General features: G+C 39.2%; 2 protein-coding genes across 2 annotated transcripts in view; one reads left to right on the top strand and one right to left on the bottom strand.

Annotated features, from left to right (window-relative positions):
* The window catches only part of LOC145482029 (GMP synthase [glutamine-hydrolyzing]-like), a 12,602-nt gene extending 8,945 nt beyond the window's left edge, over positions 1 to 3,657 (top strand). Inside the window, exon 18 of the mRNA XM_081460609.1 lies at positions 302 to 3,657. Coding sequence (XP_081316735.1) covers positions 302 to 403 — 102 coding nt within the window. The 3' untranslated portion in view covers positions 404 to 3,657. The remainder of the gene's footprint in view (positions 1 to 301) is intronic.
* On the bottom strand, positions 3,225 to 19,520 carry LOC145482028 (uncharacterized). The gene is made up of 22 exons (XM_081460608.1): positions 18,644 to 19,520; positions 17,681 to 18,111; positions 16,057 to 17,111; positions 15,158 to 15,294; positions 14,227 to 14,338; positions 13,629 to 13,813; positions 13,230 to 13,398; positions 12,579 to 12,675; positions 11,342 to 11,405; positions 10,987 to 11,080; positions 10,444 to 10,521; positions 9,907 to 10,005; positions 9,736 to 9,799; positions 9,196 to 9,230; positions 8,336 to 8,416; positions 7,491 to 7,554; positions 6,837 to 7,057; positions 6,187 to 6,318; positions 5,359 to 5,439; positions 4,559 to 4,658; positions 3,656 to 4,214; positions 3,225 to 3,293 (listed from the first exon to the last, which is right to left on the bottom strand). Exons 1-21 carry the CDS (start codon positions 19,396 to 19,398, stop codon positions 4,042 to 4,044), a joined length of 4,227 nt encoding a protein of 1,408 aa, XP_081316734.1. The 5' UTR covers positions 19,399 to 19,520; the 3' UTR covers positions 3,225 to 3,293; positions 3,656 to 4,041.

Genomic DNA, 19,520 nt, shown 5'->3' with positions numbered 1-19,520 from the left:
GCCGGACGCGTGTTTGCTTCAAGTTTTTGATTGGTTCGCTGGATTGTCTGTGTTCTTTGTGATTGGTCAGATTGATTTCTTGTTTTAGTTTTGCGACACGTATTTGGGAACTCTCTAGACTGTGGTCGGCCATGGAGACCAAAACTATTTGACAAAGTTCTGCGAAAACCACTCAAAAGATGCGAAGATACGAAAAAGAATAAAAAAGAATTGTCTCGTACTATTCGCAATTTGCGTACATCGAGAACTGAATTACTGTTGGGTCCTGACCTACATTTCATTTTCGTTTGGTATTTTTCAGGTTTTGACTGAGATGGTTGCATCTTTGAAAGAGGTTCAAGGCATATCGCGAGTTTTGTACGATTTGACTTCAAAGCCTCCAGGAACTACAGAGTGGGAATGATTGAAGGACGGGTCACCCAAGCAGCAGTAACTGTTAAGCAGTTACCTGCGGTTTGACATGCAGACGAGGCGGAAGTGTTGACCCTTACGCCTCGTTTGCATGGCTTTGTTAAAAACAAAACTTAATCGCAGAGTAAGCTGTAGTAACAGATATTTAAAGATAAGGGACGAGCTGGCAGAGCTGTGTAATTTATTTGACATGACTGTTGGCTGTGGAACGTGTAAAAAAAAAAACAGCCCAAAAAGTTTGTAATTCCACACAAATATCACAGCTTTACTGCGCATTATGGACATTTGCAGTCACAGACGTGCACATAATCAATTGAGTGGTCTACCTTCTAGCCTGTGTGTGTCAATCATTGTTTAGCCAGTCAATCATTGTTTAGCCAGTCAATCACGAAAGAAAGATTCGCACTGACGACGGCCTTGTAAAATCGATGCTAGAAAGTGTCTTTTGTGAAGATTTCGAAATCTATAGATCAATTTTTTTTGCTGCTAATCCTGAAAGAACAGAATTTCGTTCGTTGAATCCCTGCATATCTGACAGGTTTTGCCACTAATTCGTTCCCAGTCGTAGGTAAACATCGAAGTTTTCCCTACAGTATCAATGCTTTCTCAAGCAGACAAGTAGCGAGAAGAGAGAAAATCATCGAGTAGACATTTTAACATAACACCAAATTTCCTCAACTGTTGTTTAACGACATTTATAGTGATCTGGGACAATGAAATAAATACAGTCGAACCTGTCCACAACGGCCACCTTGGAAACCGAGGGAAGTGGCCGTTGTAAAGAGGTGGCCGTTATGGGGAGGCAGTACAACATTGTTTCCAAAATAAAATACTTATTTTAAGCACATGAATACGTAAACAAAACTGTACATCAGCCAAACAGAAACAGAGACCAACGACGCGTGGTTCAGATCAAATGTGGTGACCTTTTACAATAAAAAAGGGGTTTTGTATACAACGGTCGTCAGTCGTTGATTAACTGGCCGTTGTCGAGAGGTAATTTTGGAATTTAGTTGCCGATACTAGGGAGTTGACGAAACCACGACGGCGACGCGGAGTACAACATTGATTAAAAAATGAATTCATATTTTACCTGCGAATCTCGCGATACTCTAAAGTCATTTACTTTGTTTATCACTGTCAAAACTATCGCAAAACAAAATCCGGAACACAGCGAAAGAAAAGTTTAAAAAATTAGCCGTCGTGGTTCACGTTCTCCAGACAACGCAAAATTTGGTCATTTAACCTTGTTGTCTTGCAGCGGACGGCGAGAAATGTACCAAGAATTATAACGCACGTGCACAGCCATTGTACTGCTTATTAATTCTTTTGTTCAGTGACGTTCCCGTTGCCGTTGCCGTCGTGGTTTCGTAAACTCCTTGCTGTTGTGGAGAGGTGGCCGCTGTAGAAGTTAAAATAAGAGTGAATGTATGGACTGTATGAAAGTGGCCGTTGCCGAGAGGTAATCGTTAGTGGAGGTTCGACTGTAAATCAGTAAAAGGATCAGTATATCATCTTGATGTAACACCACATTTTTGACACTAACATTTCACTTGACGTAAGTAACGCGAATAAAGCTATCGATCCTGGATAAAAGAAGATAAAGTCGTGCCTAGCTCAGGGAACTAAAATTTTAAAATAATCATACTAGACAGAACTGTGATAAAAAACTGGGCTATTTAATACAGGTAATGCTCCTTAAAATTCGATAATTTATCTCACTATTATTGTTATTATTATTTAATATATATTTGCTAAATATGTTTTCAAGAGGGTATGAAGAGTAAGAGAGATAATCCTCCACGTAGGTCTTATTCCCAAGGGAACCCCTCTTAAGTTACTTTTAGATCACACACGGTTTCGAAAATCCCAGGAGGTCCTAGAAATAGCCAATCCTGTGACGAGAATTTTGCTCACTTGGACAGCTCAAGGGGTTTTACACGCATTCTCATCTTCCACGAAAAACATGCACGCAACGCGCGTGGTAATATCCGCGGAAAAACTTGTCTAACTCGACAAGGTTACCTTTGGAATAAGGCCTACATAGAGGATTACGTCGGATTAACTCTCTTCAATGCGGTGGATTTCATGCTACTAACGTTAAATGTACTGGATAGAGTATAATTAAGGTGAAATTTCGTGGATTTTCGGAAAACATAATTCACTTGTAACGAGATTTGGTTGATTTTTTTTCGACATGTTTTGAAGGCAAACGATCTTTTGTCCGATGTTATACTACAAAAAATGTCTTTGTATCGGGAAAAAAATGGACTCGGGAAACTGTACCATAAAGACTAGACAATCAACGTTTTTTCATTCCTATGTCAAGATTTTCTTGTTTACGAAGTTAACAAAATATTCCCACAAGTTAATCTAGCTCATTAGTACGTAATTGATTTTGTAAATAGCATTTTAATACCTACAGGCAGTGACAATAAAAGTTCTTGTTCTATATTTTGTTGCTACTTTTGCTGTAATAACTTGTGTAATGCGAGATTCCATTTTTGATCGTCTTTCCGTTTCAATCTGAAATAAAAATACATTTGTTTCCCATTCCATTTCATAATCTCTGTAAAAGTATCGGTGAGCTATACACTGACAACTGAACGATTTTCAGGATTTTTAAGGAAAATATTAATTTTGGAACCTTTTGCAGGGAAAACGCTCAACAAGTAGGGATGAAATTATTTCTCGTTACTTCAAAAGTCAACAAATATATTAATCAAATTAAATGGAAAACCTTACAAAATTTAACTGTTGCCACGGTTAACATTTTACAAACAGCAACAGAGAACAGTTGCTAATTCTGGTTTTGCCAGTAGGTACATTGATTGATTGATTTTATTCTATTACTGCTAGTTTCCTAATGCTATTTCATAGAACTCTTTTCTATCAATTCAAGAATTTGCGAACGGGACTTTGGGCGTGATGCTCAACGACTTTGCCTTTGAATTCTAAAGGTCTCTGAAGAGTCTCTTGGCCGAGACGAAACGCCGCGTCAGACTAGCCACGAACATTTCACAAGTATTTGACAACTGTTTGCTTTTGTATAAATTTAACTCGTGAACGTACGGTTGGGAATCCTTCTGCGATAGAGGGCCAGACTGTCAACATCAAGAATTTGCGAACGGGACTTTGGGCGTGATGCTCAACAAGTTTGCCTTTGAATTCTAAAGGTCTCTTAAGAGTCTCTTGGCCGAGACGAAACACCGCGTCAGACTAGCCACGAACATTTCACAAGTACTTGCTTTTGTATAAGTCAAGATAATACAGTTTAAATTTCACTGCGCGGTTTTGAGCTTCCTTATAAGTTTCTTTTTCTGAACAATTTCTCTTTTCTCTTAATTTAAAATACCCTTGTTGTATTTACAAATGCAATGCAACTCGTTTCTCTTGTAAATAATTTATCACAGGTCAAACCTCCCTCTGATATTTTGACATATAAATTTGAATTTACCTTAAATCAAAAAAAAAAAATTTTCAATTTGTATCATGCTATGGAAGAATTTTATGACGCCGCCAAACCATGACTCAACTCTGAATAGAATTCAGAACCTTGCCCACAATTATGTCTTCCCTGAGAGCACCGCACTTGTCCCAACAAACGCTTAAACCTGTATTTCACGTTTTTCAGGTTGCCAGTGGCCGCGTTCCTGCCACAAGTCTCTCGCTGACCGAATCCGACGCACACCGGCTGTAGCAGTGTTGAAGATACGGCAAAAAGAACCCAAGACATCCATCGCTTGGCAACAAAGCTAGAAACTCGCTGGGAGTCACTATTCTGGACAGCTGGTTAAGAGTCCCTGTATAGAAATGAAAAGAGAACGTAGATTGGGCCTTTGTAACACTCACTCAAGTTATTTCAAATTAAGACAACATGCATACAGAATATTTGGGATCGGTCACCCAAGCAACATGTGTGCACTGCGTGCGAACAGAGGGGGAATGGGAGAAACGAGCCTGCGAGCAGGCTGGCCTTTAAGTCATACGTGCGATCCGGCCGGGGGAAGTAGCTAAAAGTCTGGTGCTTAGCCGTTCGCGCATGCTCCCTCGGCTAAACATAAGCACGCAGGCTTGGAGAAAACTGCTGTATTTCAATTTACACTATTTCATAGAGACATTACTTTAAGCAGCTTGTAAAAAGTACCTTTTAAGACTACCACAATGGTCTCCCGCTTGAACTCTGAGTCGTCACTGTTTGTATCTTCTTTGCACAAGTCAAGTAAGGTTTGGACAAGACGCGACCACTAATTAAACGAAAACAATAATTACAGACCAAAAAAAAGGTCTTTTTGCCACGCTCACGAATGAATCTATGGATAATTGCTGGTAATTTTATTACATTATGGGTGCGTTTCTTTAAGAAAATCCAAGATTGTATTCTTAAATCCGAAAACGGATTTTGCGTTTATTTGCTAAACAGATTAATCCAAGATCTCTCGGTTCATGGTGCGTCAAAGAAACCTAAGAATCCTTGGCAGGAGTGCATTCTTCGGTTCCTTTGACGCACCATGATCCGAGAGATCTTGAATTAATCTGTTTATCAAAGAAACGCAAAATCCGTTTTCGAATTTAAGAATCCAATCTTGGATTTTCTTAAAGAATCTCACCCATATGTTAACCTGTGCGAATGCACGACCGCAGCGAGTTTGGATAAGTTTACGTTTTTAAAACGTCAGTTTTTGGTTGTAGTAGAGAGGACCTGATAATTACACTTAAAACATCTCAACCAAAGGAAAGATTGTTCAGAGATGGTTTATATAAAAATAGACAAAAACACTCTCGAGATTTTAACTGTTATGGCTCATATAATTCCAATTTTACATGTAAACTTCTTTTACAAGACAGCTGATTCTAGATTATTTTTATCTTGCTCTATAAAATCATAAGTGGTAAACTGGAACACTGAGAAATTGGCATTGTTCAAGTTTAGCAGCAGTATCTCACCTTTTCGATATCCTGACCAAAATAGTGCTCTGCATAAGGTAAAGTTATCAAGGGGAACTCATCTAGCATAACAGCAATGGCCTGCAACACGGCACAAAATAACCGAGGGAGATAACTCGCGTACGCTAAGAAATAACTCTTAAGGACTTCGAGTGGTTTTCACTTGAGTGTCGAAAAGTAATTGGTTTTGCATTACTACGCTACACGATTGACTTAAAAAAACTCGCGCCACTTTTTCATCCAATCAGAAGTAAAACCAAAACCAATCAGGACTCCGTATACGTTTTCCCGCGCTTCACGTCAGCTACATGTGATTACGTCGAGTTGTGATTGGTTCACTATATTGTCTATGTCCTTTGTGATTGGCTAAGCCCGCTATAGAGATCACTTCGGTTTTGGATTTAAGACAGTCAATTGAAAACCGCTCTAACATGAAAATTTCTTCGAATAGACTTTTAACGACATGATGGTTTTACAAAAGTGTAAAAACACCTCCTACATTACATTACAGGAAACTCGATAATAACGGTGTGATTTTGTAGAAAAAATTTAAATACTCGAAAAATGACAGGAACCCGTGAGGAAGGGAGGCGGATTACTAACGATGTCTAGGATGAAAAAAAAAGACTAAAACGCGGGAGTCAAGGTTTTTCAATTTGTTCTCACAATCCGCGATACTTGGTTGAGGAAGGGAAAAAAAGAAAACGAACAGGAGTAGCTTCGCCTGTATACATTGCGACTAAATTACGGGTATACTGTGCAGCGCTCACAAATGATAGTATAAGTGCGTAATGTATAATGAACTCTTAAGAGAATTACCGCTCCTACCTCAGTATGTCTGTTAACATGAGGCAAACAGAGAAGCAGTAAAGACGTTCTTTCTTTCACCTTTTGGCCTTCAATTTTGCTCAAGACAAAGTTACACAACTCACTGCTGACAAACTTGGAACACAGCAGCGCCTGAAGAAAACGTGAAACATTTGTATCTCAGTCAATAAAGAACTGCTTAAGACTCAATCAATCTATGAAAACACTCAGCTTGTTCGTAAAATAGCAGGCCCACAATCCCTCCTCAACACCTATCCCCTTCCAGAATTTAAGCCCACGAAGTCAAATTTAAATTCATCACTTACAGAGAGATTTATAGTTTCTTCCGATCTGAATTTGATGTCGTTACATCAGCTCAGAGACTTGCAATGTTCATTCAACGACTGTAGAGCTTGTTTTCTTTTCTTTTTCTTCGTCATGCTTGTAGCGTTCTACCATGCGGCAATCTTGAATGCATCGTAATGTTTTTAAATTCCTGTCTAAATGTTAGCCCAAACACACCTTTAGAAACACAAAATTTCTTCCGATAATAAGGCCCATCTCGGAAAGTCACCAAAAGTCTTTCGGACAAATATACGTTGAACAGGCAATCTTTTTATCGGAATTTTACGGCATGTGAAACTGAGTTGACTCGAATACAAGCAACTCACCTGAAGTTTCATGAGATCCTCATTACAGCAACAACAGCTACACTCCGTAAGGCACGCTAGCGTGTCTACACTACGTTGAGTTGCAAGATAAGGAACCTTGGCAGCAGTACGTCGGGATGGACCGGAGAATAGTGAAGAGGACTTAGATAGCTGCGGGGAGCACTGGGGAGGGGCTGGCTTATAGAGAGGGCAGCCTGGTACCCCAGGGAGCGGCAAGGACCCTGGAAATAAGAATGCAGACAGTTTGCAAGTCTGACTCCTTTCGTCATTAGTTACGTCAAGGTGAAACTGTATTTCTTTGGAAAGCATGGTGTTATAATGGTTCATATATTGAGACCTGCTGTTCAAGCTCTGGCCGGGGTCATTTTGTCGTGTTCTTGAGCAAGACACTTTTCCCGCATAGTCCCTCTCTCCACCCAGGTGTATAAATGAGTACCGTGGACTATTTAAGCCCCGAGAAGATCCAGAAAGGACGGTAACACGTCTACCTCTAAACAAGATCGAACAGTTCAGACATAAATTTAAATGAGTTAGCCAAGAACAGCATCATATGCTGAGTGTAGTCAAAGAAATAATACCGATGCACGAAGGATTTCTGGCAACAAACAATAATCCTTTTTGTTTACAATGAAAATCAAATCAGACTTGACCAACCTTGGAAAGGTGACAGCTCGTTCAACCACGGATGACGCGCTCCAAAATGTCCTTCCCCTTTAGGCTTAACAACAAGGGTCAAAGTGTCACTGTAGTGTGCCTATCGTTGTCTCCTTTACGCATCTTAACATTTTTGCGCGACAAAGGTGCCACAAAACTTGGAAGAAGGTTTAAGTCAATACCAATACATGTCAAGTTACATCGAAAGAAACGTTTTAATAAAAGAAAACTGAGCTCATTTCACTCAGATGCAGCAGTACTCTCTTATGGCTTCAAAATAACAAAATCTTTTTGTTTTTCTTTCACTTCAAAGAGCTTCTCTCGTTCAGAATGTTTGGCCCAAATTACGTATACATAATAGTCCCGATAAAGCTCATTAAACAAAATTAATAAACTTGATTCCAAAAACTACTAAGGAAAATCGCGAAATATTGCCCTTCCAGAATCACGACTACTTTATGCAATAGGGTAAATATCGCTCTTTCAACTTAAAGAGAACTTGAGAAAGCCTTTTAGCTACCACAATGGAGTGGAAGATAAACTGAGGGTTTAACGCATTAAGTCACTCACCAAGCTAGAAGTTCGGGGGGAGGGGGACAACTCACATGTGAAAAGGTCGGGGATGTCGACGGAGATTTGAATAACCCTCGATTTACACCCATAAGTGAGACGAAGAGCATCCCCAACCTCCCCCAGGTAGGGGTGTAGTGTCGCTGTCCCCTTCTACTCCCCCTCTAACTTACAACCCTGAGCCACAATCCTCCTTTCTCCTCTTTTAATCGTAAAACACCGTTATGAGTTTAACATCATAGCCTAACATGTCCATTTGAACACAGTAAACTTACAACGTGTTGATGAGATGCTGAAGTCTGACGCTTTCCTCGAGTGTTTCCAATTCTTTCCAGATATATCCCACAGAGTGGAATCTACAGCCAAATGTATATTATACCAATTAGTTGATATTGCAAGTTAAAGGATAAACTCTTTAACTTTCTCCCATTTAAGTGATGAAACATGAGCAAGTCTCTTAATTTCCCACTACTCATGAGGTGTACGAAGCTTTCCATTCGACCAAAGGGTTCGGGAATTTCGAAACGGCAGCAAGTTGTTTCTAAATTTCCTGGGAAACTGTCAAGAAAGTTCTAAAACTGTTTTATTCTGAAACGCGACGCACTGAACCGAAAATTCAGGAAAAAAGAATCTACTGGAATTTTCAAATGTCTGCGTTTACATGTACCTCGCATGGTGATCCTTTTTTATCGAAATTTCGACATTTTTCATCTCGGTATAGTCGACTGAAAAAATTGTCGTTTCAGCATTCACCCTAGGAAATTTCAGAAATTAAAACTACAGTTTTTTTTTTGTCCAATGGAGAGCGCTAACAGTTTTAAAGAAGCTCAGTCACGGTATTTTGAGTTATTTTGGCCACATACAAAATTACCTTTAAATGGCAGGAAAACCTGAAAATAACAGTTTAATAAGATAGAAAAGCACCAAAGAGATAATGATAAACCATAAAGGAACAAGGATGGCTAAGGATGGAGAAGATTAACAAGGATTACAAACGACGAATTTGAAAAATTGAGGCTACACTTTTCAATATGCGCAAACCGTGACTGAGCTCCTTTAAGATGTGAGAAGGAACTGCTCACAGCCAAAAGAACTAGTAATTACAATCACAGCGGAAAATTTGTAAATAGCTTACCACTGTTACATCAAATGCGTCAAGTCTGTTTTTATCTGAAACCGAAAAACGGTAAAATAACGCTGGATTATTATACAGTTATGTAATAATTTGAAATAACAGAGCTTCAAAATTCGATGGGTCTTGCTCTCTCGGGATTTCCCATCACCCCCGCCACTTCCCATCTCTTATGTTTAAATTTTGCCTGAGAGGAGAAGTGCTTTCCGAGGGGAGGCACCTTCTTAAGGATAAGAACAACTGGTGCAAGAGCAACTTCAAAAATCCCTTGTAATTTGGATGATGTACCTGAATGAGTCCCTTGCTATAGGTACGCAATGTGTGCAGAAAGGTGTAAAGGCTACACTTGTGTGGTAATTTTCAGCAGAGATTCGTTTTTGCTCATATGCATAACGGACATTTTGAAATCACTTGCCCAGTATATTTTGCCTTGATTGTTGTCTACTGAGTCCTATTACTATGATTGTTTTCTTTTTTTTAACATCATATTTCAATGAAGTAGAGAGTTAAACTGTGTAATAGAACTTTAATTTACACACAAACCATTAAGTACAGCCTCCATGAATCCAATGGTGACATCATTGTGGCTTGCATCCGGTTTACTAGCCTGACAAATAATATTCACAAAAAAGTGATATTTTGTTATTTCCTAAATTCAAATGTCACATACACAAGAAATACTGAAAAAGCAGCAACACAATCTTTGCACTTTACCCCCAGCAGAGTGAGTAGTGTCTCCACAGACAAGGATTTATTATCATGAAGAGTAAGGAGAACCTCCAGTAAAACCTTAGGTCGGTGTTTTCTTAAAAGCTGTAAAAAAAAAAAAAAAAAAAAAAAAAAAAAAAAAGCAAAGACATCACCCAGAAGGCTTAACCCTTTATTTACTTGATATCTCCATATAATATTGTTATAAGATTTACGACTTTCTGTTTTGTTGACCACATAAATGGCACATTCAATTTGAAGTTTCCTCTTGAACAAACGAGTTAATCCCAAAGATAAATAATTTAATTAAGAATTTAAAAATCAAAATAATATAATATACTATTTATATCTCGTTATAAATATAATTATTAGCTTCCCTTGATTTCATTTAAGACCCAGTTTGCCAGCTGTGCAGTATTGGAAAACAATAGAAACCTTGCTATTATGTGAAGAAAAACAATAATGGACTCACAAAACGCATAATGGTCAATACTAAGTCTCCAATAGCTGATATGAATTTTATTGAATGAATAGGTTTATTACCTGTGCAAGAGGGGTGAAGCGAGTACCATCTTCATGTAGCAAGTAATAATGAGCAGTCAAAACTTCAACAAGCTTTTTCTGTTTTAAATAAAAGCAATAGTAAATACACACTTAACTGAAACATTTTAATTTGTAATATCCAATTCCAAATTCAAGAGAGAAAAGCAGTTATAATTCAAGACTGAAGCAGTAAAAGAAATTTGATAATAAAAGAGCTCAGTCACCGTTTTTGAATTATTTTGGCCATCCACAAAATTACCTCAAGAGATACTAATAAACCATAAAGGAACAAGGATGATAAAGGATGGAAAAGATTGACACGGATTATAAATGACGAACTTGAAAAATTTAGCCTAAACTTTTCAAGATGCACAAGTCGTGATGTAGCTCAATTCTATGGAAACTCTAGAATTTTCCCAGTTACTGTGGTTTAAACTAACATTCCAAATCCAATTCGACCAGGAAAGAGGGCCTTCATGAAAACCAGCTACAGCTTAATATGTGGTTCCTCTCTAAACATTGTAATCTATATTTTACACCGACCTTAGGGATGGAGAACAGGGCTGATTGGGCATAATCAAGTTCACACTGATGAAGATACAACACTGCTCGCACAAGGTTATCCAGTGGCGACAGACTAAAACACAATAAGGTGCAAAATAAAACATTAATAATATCAAATAAATATAAAATATTTCTTGAAATAACTACCAGCAAGTTTCATTGCTTACTGAGTGTGATGAGCACTGCATCACTAAACATTCATACTTTGGTAAAACTCTGAGATTTAAACAGAAAAAAAAACTCAATTCTGATTACACAAGAACAAGCTTCATCTCAGTCTTACATGTAAGTGTAAAATAAGCAGTAGCAACCTGAAGGTGGTTAAAAGACTAACCTGTATAAAGCACCTTCTGCTTTCCGAGTCTTCTTCAGCTCTTCCAGGGCAACTAATGCTGTGTCTAAAAGACAACAAATTGGTCATGATACAATGTATAAGATGTACAGTGTAACCTTGATTATCCGGACTCATTGGGACTATATGAAATAGTCTGGATAATCAAGGGTCCGGATAATCGAAAATATGAATATTAATGAAGAACAAAACTGTTTAAATAAAGCAGCATTTAATCGTGAAACAACACTTTTACAAATCGTTTGGAAAACAATATGGTCTACTGTACATCTTGAACCACTCAACTCTGAGCCAATCAGAACTCATTCGAGTGTTCTTCACTAGTTACGACACGGGCAAGCGCTGCTTTTGCTCTTTAAAAGCAAAACAAACTGGCTTTTGACTGCACTTTTCAATGCTCTCGTTCTAAAAAGAATATTGCTATGGATCTTGATCATGACTAATAAATATTCATGACAAAATTGGGACTAGAAAAAAAGTCCGGATAATCAAGAAATCCGGATAATCGGTAAAGTCTGCATACGAGCCAAGTGGCCCATCAGGCCGGAGCTTATTCCGGTTTCTGTAGCATGAAGCGACTAGGAGTATTTCTACTCCCCCCTGGATGGGATGCTAGTCCATCGCAGGGTTACCCCCAGCATTAAGTTTGCCGGTACCCATTTATACACCTGGGTGGAGAGAGGCACTGTGAGAGTAAAGTGTCTTGCCCAAGAACACAACACAATGTCCCCGGCCAGGGCTCGAACCCGGACCACTCGATCCGGAGACGAGCACACTAACCATGAGGCCACCGCGCCACCATGAGGCCACCGGATAATCGAGGTATGGACAATAGAGGTTTGACTGTATTTCTATAGCACTAACACATGGAATTCTTTTGTGAGATGCTATAGCCTAAGTGTTAGCAAATTTATTGAATTTTGGATGAAGCCGTCTGGATTCAAGTGCTGACTGGGGTAATTTTGTTGTGTTCCTGAACAAGCCACTTTGTTCTTACATGTATATTCCTTCACAGTTCTGCCAAGACAACCAGACAAACTGTGGGGGTTAAACTGCGGTGGACTAGGAATACATCCTAGAGTAGTACAAATGTTCTACACGAGGAAATAATTCAGTCCTCCAATAATTCTGAATTCTTCAAAAAAGTGAGAGCAAGATCAATCTATGAAAAAACATTGAAAGTTGAGTACTTTTTACTAGACAATTTAACTACACTAACCTGATGAAAACCCGCTGAGGGATGACATGAGAATAATCTCTGCAACTCGACCTGGTTTCCCTCTTGAATAAAGCTTGAAAATTTTCCTGGCTGTATTCTGCTGGGAGAAAACACAACACTCAAATAAAGATAATTAAAAGATTCTTTTATCTTCCTTGCAAAAAATAAAGATCCACAATATATAATTTGCAGTGTCAAATGTGTCCCAAAAAAGTCTGGAAATTCTCAGTAGTGTTTTTCTGCCTGTACTCTACTCTACTGCCTCTATGTAGCCCTGTAGTACTTTTGTTAAAACTTGACGAACTAAATTGATTAGAAGTGTTTGTACTCCCCCCTGGGTGGGATAACAGTCCATCACAGGACTACTGACAACACCCCTACCACCCAGAATTAAATTCACTAGTACACATAAATGAACCAGGGTAGGTAGGGGTACCTGAAGTGAGGTATCTTGCTAAAAAGCGACAACATAATGACCCCAGACAGGGTTTGAACATGGAATGTTCAATGTGAAGTAACATGTGTTAGGCCACTGCATCTCTCATAATCGAGGAAACAAATAAACTAGGTATGTCCAAAAATTATGCCCCAATTTGAAACAAAAAGAATTGTATTGTGCATTAAATGTGTCTGAACAACAAAATTCCCCACCTCAGACACATTAACTGATTCATCTGATCCCAGCAGTTTTTCATCCAAGTAGTAGATGACACCCTCTCCAACAGCCTGGCCAGACTTACTTGCCCTGTCTACAATGTCTCGCAGAGTGAGTCCAGAGAGAGCAAAATAGTCCAAGCTGTCCTTGTAAGCACTAGGAATTCTGCAAAACATTTGCCTCGCCCTTCAACACTGAATCTTTAAACTTCAGCACCTAAAAGAGTCGTCTATTATAGCAAAGAATTGTATCTGGTCCAAAAACCACCATTTGGGGAATGGGTACATAACTTGTGTAGACCTGTGTGTGTTGACTTACACTAAACTTACTCTGATAGAAAATGCATGAATAAGAGTTCTACGATAAGAGAAACGCTTTTTGTATCTAATACTGACCTAGCAAACAACTCTGCCAAATTTGCTGCAGACTCACAGAGAAGCTTTTTCAGCTTCTTTCTTTTCTTGTCCTCTTTAGCAGTGGAATCCGCCAAGCACAGTGTCCTCAGGAAAAAATGCTGTTCACACACGAGGTGGTGATATGCCTGTGCATTATGCTTCTGACAACGACTAGCTAATGGCATCTGCAAAGAAATATGCGGGTTAAGTTTGTTGCTGGTTCTCGCATTACTCCGACCAGTTTTCCTCCCTCCACTAAAAACCAACATCTCCAAATTCCAATTCAACAAGGATAGAGGAACTGCATGAAAACCAGCTAAGAAAATATTTAACCCAAAATGCCCCAGTTGAAAAGCTAACTACAGTGTACCTCAAACATGTACATTGTATCTTTGTATCTCTGTGTATCTTTGTCCAAGAACGCAAAACAAAACAATGATCCTGCATGGCCAGGGCTGTGAGTGAGACTGCTTGATCTTGGTCACTAAAGACCCCCTACCATTAGGTGTATTTTAACAACAAGGTTCTGATTCCCAACATAACTACTTTAATGTGTTATGGGTTAATGGCAGTCAGCACAAAACAAAGCACAACGTACCACAGCTTTGTAAAGCTGAGAGGCATCCATATTCTGTAGGACAAACACCCTCCAGTCAGGACTGGCACTCTCTCCTTGATCGTGTTGAGGTTTTAGTGATCTATGTTTAAAACTAAGAGAAAAGACTGAAAAATAAGAATGAATTTATTGCTACAAAGTGTTTGAACATTGAGTTCTTTTGTTTCTGGATAATCATAAATTATGTGGATTTGATAATGTTTTACCAAATTGTCCCAAGTACAGGGAAACTTGTCACCCTATAATGCTTTCTGTCAGTGGTTGCTATCAGTCTGTTGCTAATATTATTATACATGAAATTTGTTGATCCAACAGTTACAACCATTCAGTCTGTAGGAAGTCCATCTCCCTCTCCATTCATCTGCCCATCAGTGGGTGCTTTCCATTATGCCAGACTGACTGGTCAGAGACCAGTGGAAATACCCAAGTAAATGAAATGACATTTTCCGATCAAACCGGGCCAACCAAGAGGAATGGCTCTTACAATTTCTTAATCCCTTTTCTGAATTCCCAGCACAGGTGTAAAGAAGTAGAGCAGTGGACCTCTTTGTCAAAATGGAATGGTAAATTTTGGTCAGACCAGTCCAACTGGTCAAAGTGGACCACCTCCAGAGGTGGTCCCGAATATTCCAGTTAGAAGGAACCAAAATGGGTCTTTTCCATTTGACTTCTGACCAAATTTTTTTTTTTTGGCATAATGGAAAGCACCCAGTTTGTCTTCAATCAGTAGATAGGTGAATCAGTCACTCTGTAGTTGCCCTTACGTAAATTAAGAAAACTGTATTCAATTCATGTTGGACCCTCTACCTTCCACTTTTCAAATGACTTACATGAACATTGTAGAAGATACAATTTAAAAAACATTGATACTCATTTTGCAATCAGCCTAAAATGGAAAGTGTTTTGAAATCACCTCTTGCTCCTCTGCAAGGTCTCTTGTGAGGCTTTTGTGAGCAACACAACATTGTCTTCACTGGCAGAAACAAACTGACAGCCAACAAATGGGTACATGCCAATCAAACAGATGTCAAGAGATGGTTGAGGACAACGCTGCATGGAAAACAAAGGAAATTACATTATGCCATACAAGTGCATCAACAAATTGTAAGGTAAGCTTGGCCATAAGAAAATACAGCTTTTTTTTCTGTCCATTCACACTTTCAAAAACCGCATATGTAAGTCAAAGGTAAACTAAAGCCGCTACTGGTTGACGGCTGCCAAAACTGTTGCTCCTTATGTAATAATTGAATTTTATGATTTTTAAGTGTTATGAATGTAAATACCTCTACAAATTTACAGGCTAGTGATAATTATGTTAGCCCTAGCTCATCCAAATGTTGTATATAGATCCCTACTTTTTATCTAATTCATGTTTTACAGTCGTAAATAGATCCTTAATTTTAACTTTTAATGCTGTAAATACACCTTAATCTTAACTTTTAGGTGTCCCCAATAAGTAGAGGGTTTCACTCCTGGCTATTTTAGCTAGGAACATGAATAAAGTTGTTATTGTTGTTGTTGTTGTTGTTGTTGTTTATGATTAAACTCAATAATCGTTGTAATAATAATTATTGTGTTTAATTACAAGTTTAGCAGCAATGGCAACAATTATTTTAACATCATTTAATTGAAAAATCATTACCTTCACTTCATCAAATCAGATTTTTTTTTTAAAATGGTGAATGCAAATTATTCATTTACCATCTGATTCCAAGTTAGTAGCCTGTCTATCCGGCCTTGTTTCAACATGGAAAATTTGACCAACTACAGATTTAAAAAGTTAGCACTCCAGAGACTATCATTTAAACCTACCTGTCTCAAGCTTTCAAGATCAAAAACAGGCAACGTCAATCCGCAATCACTGGAAAGTCTGCTAACAGCAGTTTGATAGACTGCGTCACTTACTTTAGCACCGATAACGCTGCTACGACTCAATGGATTGCTTATAGCAAAGGCTCTTGTGAGTAGACTGCCAGTTAACTCTGCACTGGCATCACCTTGATCGTGAACTTCTTCAATGTCAGACAATCTTGCTTTATTGGACAGAGCTGGAGGTGTTGATCTACTTCCAGAAGTAAATCTCACTAGGGTTCTTCCCGAGTTATCAACTGTCAGTTTGACATCTGAGGATGATGAGTCAACGTCCTTGTTTCCTGACAAAATGTCCACAGAGATTCCAGGTCTAGATGGAAGTGTGTTTCCTTCAGGAGAATCTATAACCATAGAGGCTGATTGGTCATTGTTTGAATGAACAGTAGGGGACGTTGCATGTGGCACATTCTCTGCGGCACAAGTGTTACTGTCATTTTGAGGTTCTGGCTTTGTATTTTCTTGTTCTTTGTGATTCAACGCATCTGTCAGTGATGATTCTTCACTCTGCGCACTCCCTGCAGAGCCAGAATCTGGAATTGATTCAGTTTCAGCATGACAACTGGTTGAATAATCATTGGCATTCTCAATGTCCAAATCTTTTTCACCTTTTCCCTTCTTGTTCTTCACCTCAATAAGGTTTTCCTCGTGATCAGCAAGGCTGCCTGTTACGTTCTGCTCCTCAAGCAATTGTTCATCAAGCTGAATGTCTACAGCTGCATTCTTTCTGATCCAATCTGATGCAGCTGCGTACATGCGCACGGTATAAGTCTCAATTCCTTGCCTGGTTATCGCATGAAGAAGACCATTGCAAGTTGAAACACTGATCGTATCACAGCTGTACTTGTAATAGGAAATGAGCTTGCAAGTGCTAAATACATCATACACATAACCCTCTTTAGGACCAGAGATGAGGCAACTCATTCCACATAGGGTAGGATCAGAAACATTTCTTGGAACCAATGGAGATCGCTGCTTCTCCTTTAAATGAGGAATTCCTACAAAGATACAACACAACATTATTCCTACATGCACCTGTTTACAATGAAAATCCATCATAGGTAGGGGGGAAAACTTAAGTCTACGTTTGAGCCTATTGGTACACTGGGCCAGTCTTTATCTCCTCTGAGTGGAGAGAGATATTCTGAGAACAATGGCATCTTGCCCAAGAACATAGCACAATGACCCTGGCCAGGGCTGGATTGGAGACTGCTTAATCTGAAATTCAGTGTGCTAACATTTTGGTCACTGCTTCTCCCAAAACAATGTACAGATATAAAATATGATAACTTACTAGTAGAAGGTCTATGATCTTAGAAAATTTCCATACCCAAGTGTTCTGCCACAATGGACACTGCACCTTCAACTACCCCTGATGTCTTACAATACTCAATATAAAAATTATTTCAAGTTAACAAGTGCCAGGATCAAGACAAGAAACCCAACGACCAATTAAGTGAATGTCGTGAAACAATTAATACCTCATGTTAACATTAATTTTTGCATTCATTCTCCTAGCATTTGACAATGTGACATAGTCAAAAGAGATCCAGAAATTTTCTGTTACCTTGTGTGTAAGTTGGGAGAAGCTGTAGTGTGTGAAGTGTTGCCGAGTCATTGCCATCATTGCTAAGTTGCTCCACTCTGAATCTGCGATACAGCATGGTGACTCCTTTCACTTTTAACATGCATCCATCTACAGCAAAACCAATACCATACAGTCCCCCAAATGCCACCGTGACAGGGTGTCCAGGTACCTCTGATACAGGTCCCAGTACTTCCTTAGGATCGGGTAAGAAATCTTTAAACACTTGTTCTTTTCTAATGGTTGGGAACATGACTTCTTCATCTGATTTCACTGGGAGTTGTTGAGGTAAACTCGATACGGGTGAACAGCCATCAAATGACCACAAAACACAGTCGTCATCCTTTTCTTGTTCTCCAGTAACTTGTTCTGTACATTGTAGCTGGGATTCAAATGCCCTCCCAGTTGTTGATCTAGCAACAAAACAAAGGTATCAGATGACGCCAGTTTGCTTATTGACCTCTGTTCACTATAATTACCTGTTGAAATACACAGAACAGACACCTGCTCCATATTCCTAGATTGTGGCAGGAAAAATATCCAGGAATAAGAATAAGACAGAGAATCAAAAAAGAGAGAAGAGTTAGCTACATAAATCTAGTACATATTGTGATTATAAATTGAAGAAGTATATGAATCCTAGGGTAACTGATGCTTTCTCCTCCAAAGAGGTTCAAAGAATTTTTTTGGGTGGGAGAATCCCCCACACAATGCGAGTGCAGGCACAGAACTATGTGGAGGGCAATGACAGGAGGTGCGGGAGCAAGATTCACCGTCTGCTCCATTCAACTTCGAAGCTGCACTCACCATGTACACCGGATTTCTATAACGAATGTTTGAACCTCTGTGGAGGAGAGAGTAGCTGATGCATGTATATCAGGTCATTTGTATATCAGGTCATATAAAGACGTACACAGATGTTTTTTCAGTGATGCAACTTAATACCTAGTTTGCAAAGCCACACCAGAACTTGTACTTTTCCCACTTCTGCTTGATGATGCGGACTCTCCTTCAGATGTAAACACAAACTTGAGGATCTGGACATCTAAATTAGACCTGAAGGCCAGGTATGAGTCAGCCAGTACCACCTCTTTGACTACCATACTGGGCTCAATATCCAGGAAGTGTTCCAAGTCTTGTGATGCAGCGCTAGTCTCGGAGACATCAGATGACAGATCACCGTTCCACCTAAACACGCTTACTTTTTTCTCGCTTGCCATGGCGATATTTCCACTTGTTGGACAACAACTAATAGAGCTCACATTAAACTGAGTTGGAATTTCCAAAGCCAGAAAAGCCCTACAATTTACTTCAGCTTCCTGCCTTTGAAAACGGGAATGTCCAGCCACATACGTGCGCACGGCCTCGTCGGGATTAGCTTTAAACCAGTTGAAGTAAGCACGAGCATTTTTGCAAACCTTTGCTTTACTGCCCGCTCTTGAGTTCCGTCGCTTACTTGAACTCTCGATTGTCACGACACATTTTGCTTTCTCGTTGCACATCAGCCTGACTGGTTTTGACATGGTCGGAAACTGGCACAAAAGAGGAAAGTTCGGCTGCTCCAGCGAGTAGACAAAGACCTTCATTTCCCCAGTCGAGAGGAAGAGATAGTCCTTCGTTGAAGCGAGCGTAGTTGGTTGGTAAGAATCGAAGAAGACTCGCTGAGATTTGAAGTAATGAAAAAGAAGTACCCGCACCATTTTGAAAAGTGTTGGATGTATGATACTTTGAGAGCGAAACTGTTACACGCCTAAGCTTTGCAATTTACCAGGACAACTTTTTAGGGTCGACATCCGCCATCTTTGCCTCTTCTTTCGGAGTA

Source organism: Orbicella franksi, chromosome 3 (genome assembly GCF_964199315.1).
Source record: "Orbicella franksi chromosome 3, jaOrbFran1.1, whole genome shotgun sequence".
In the NCBI taxonomy this organism is placed as follows: Eukaryota; Metazoa; Cnidaria; class Anthozoa; order Scleractinia; family Merulinidae; genus Orbicella; species Orbicella franksi.
The sequence above is the reverse complement of the archived record's forward strand: the minus strand, read 5'-3'. Positions and strand labels throughout refer to the sequence as shown.

Bases quoted from the DNA above. Each gene is read 5' to 3' on its own strand.
- LOC145482028 (XM_081460608.1), bottom strand. From the start codon at position 19,398: ATGGTGCGGGTACTTCTTTTTCATTACTTCAAATCTCAGCGAGTCTTC. The intron at 14,339-15,157 runs GTGATTTCAAAA...CTTTTCTCTTAG, and splicing joins ACCTTGCAGAGGAGCAAGAG to TTTTAAACATAGATCACTAA. The intron at 10,006-10,443 runs GTAATAAACCTA...TTTTTTTTACAG, and splicing joins GCTTCACCCCTCTTGCACAG to CTTTTAAGAAAACACCGACC.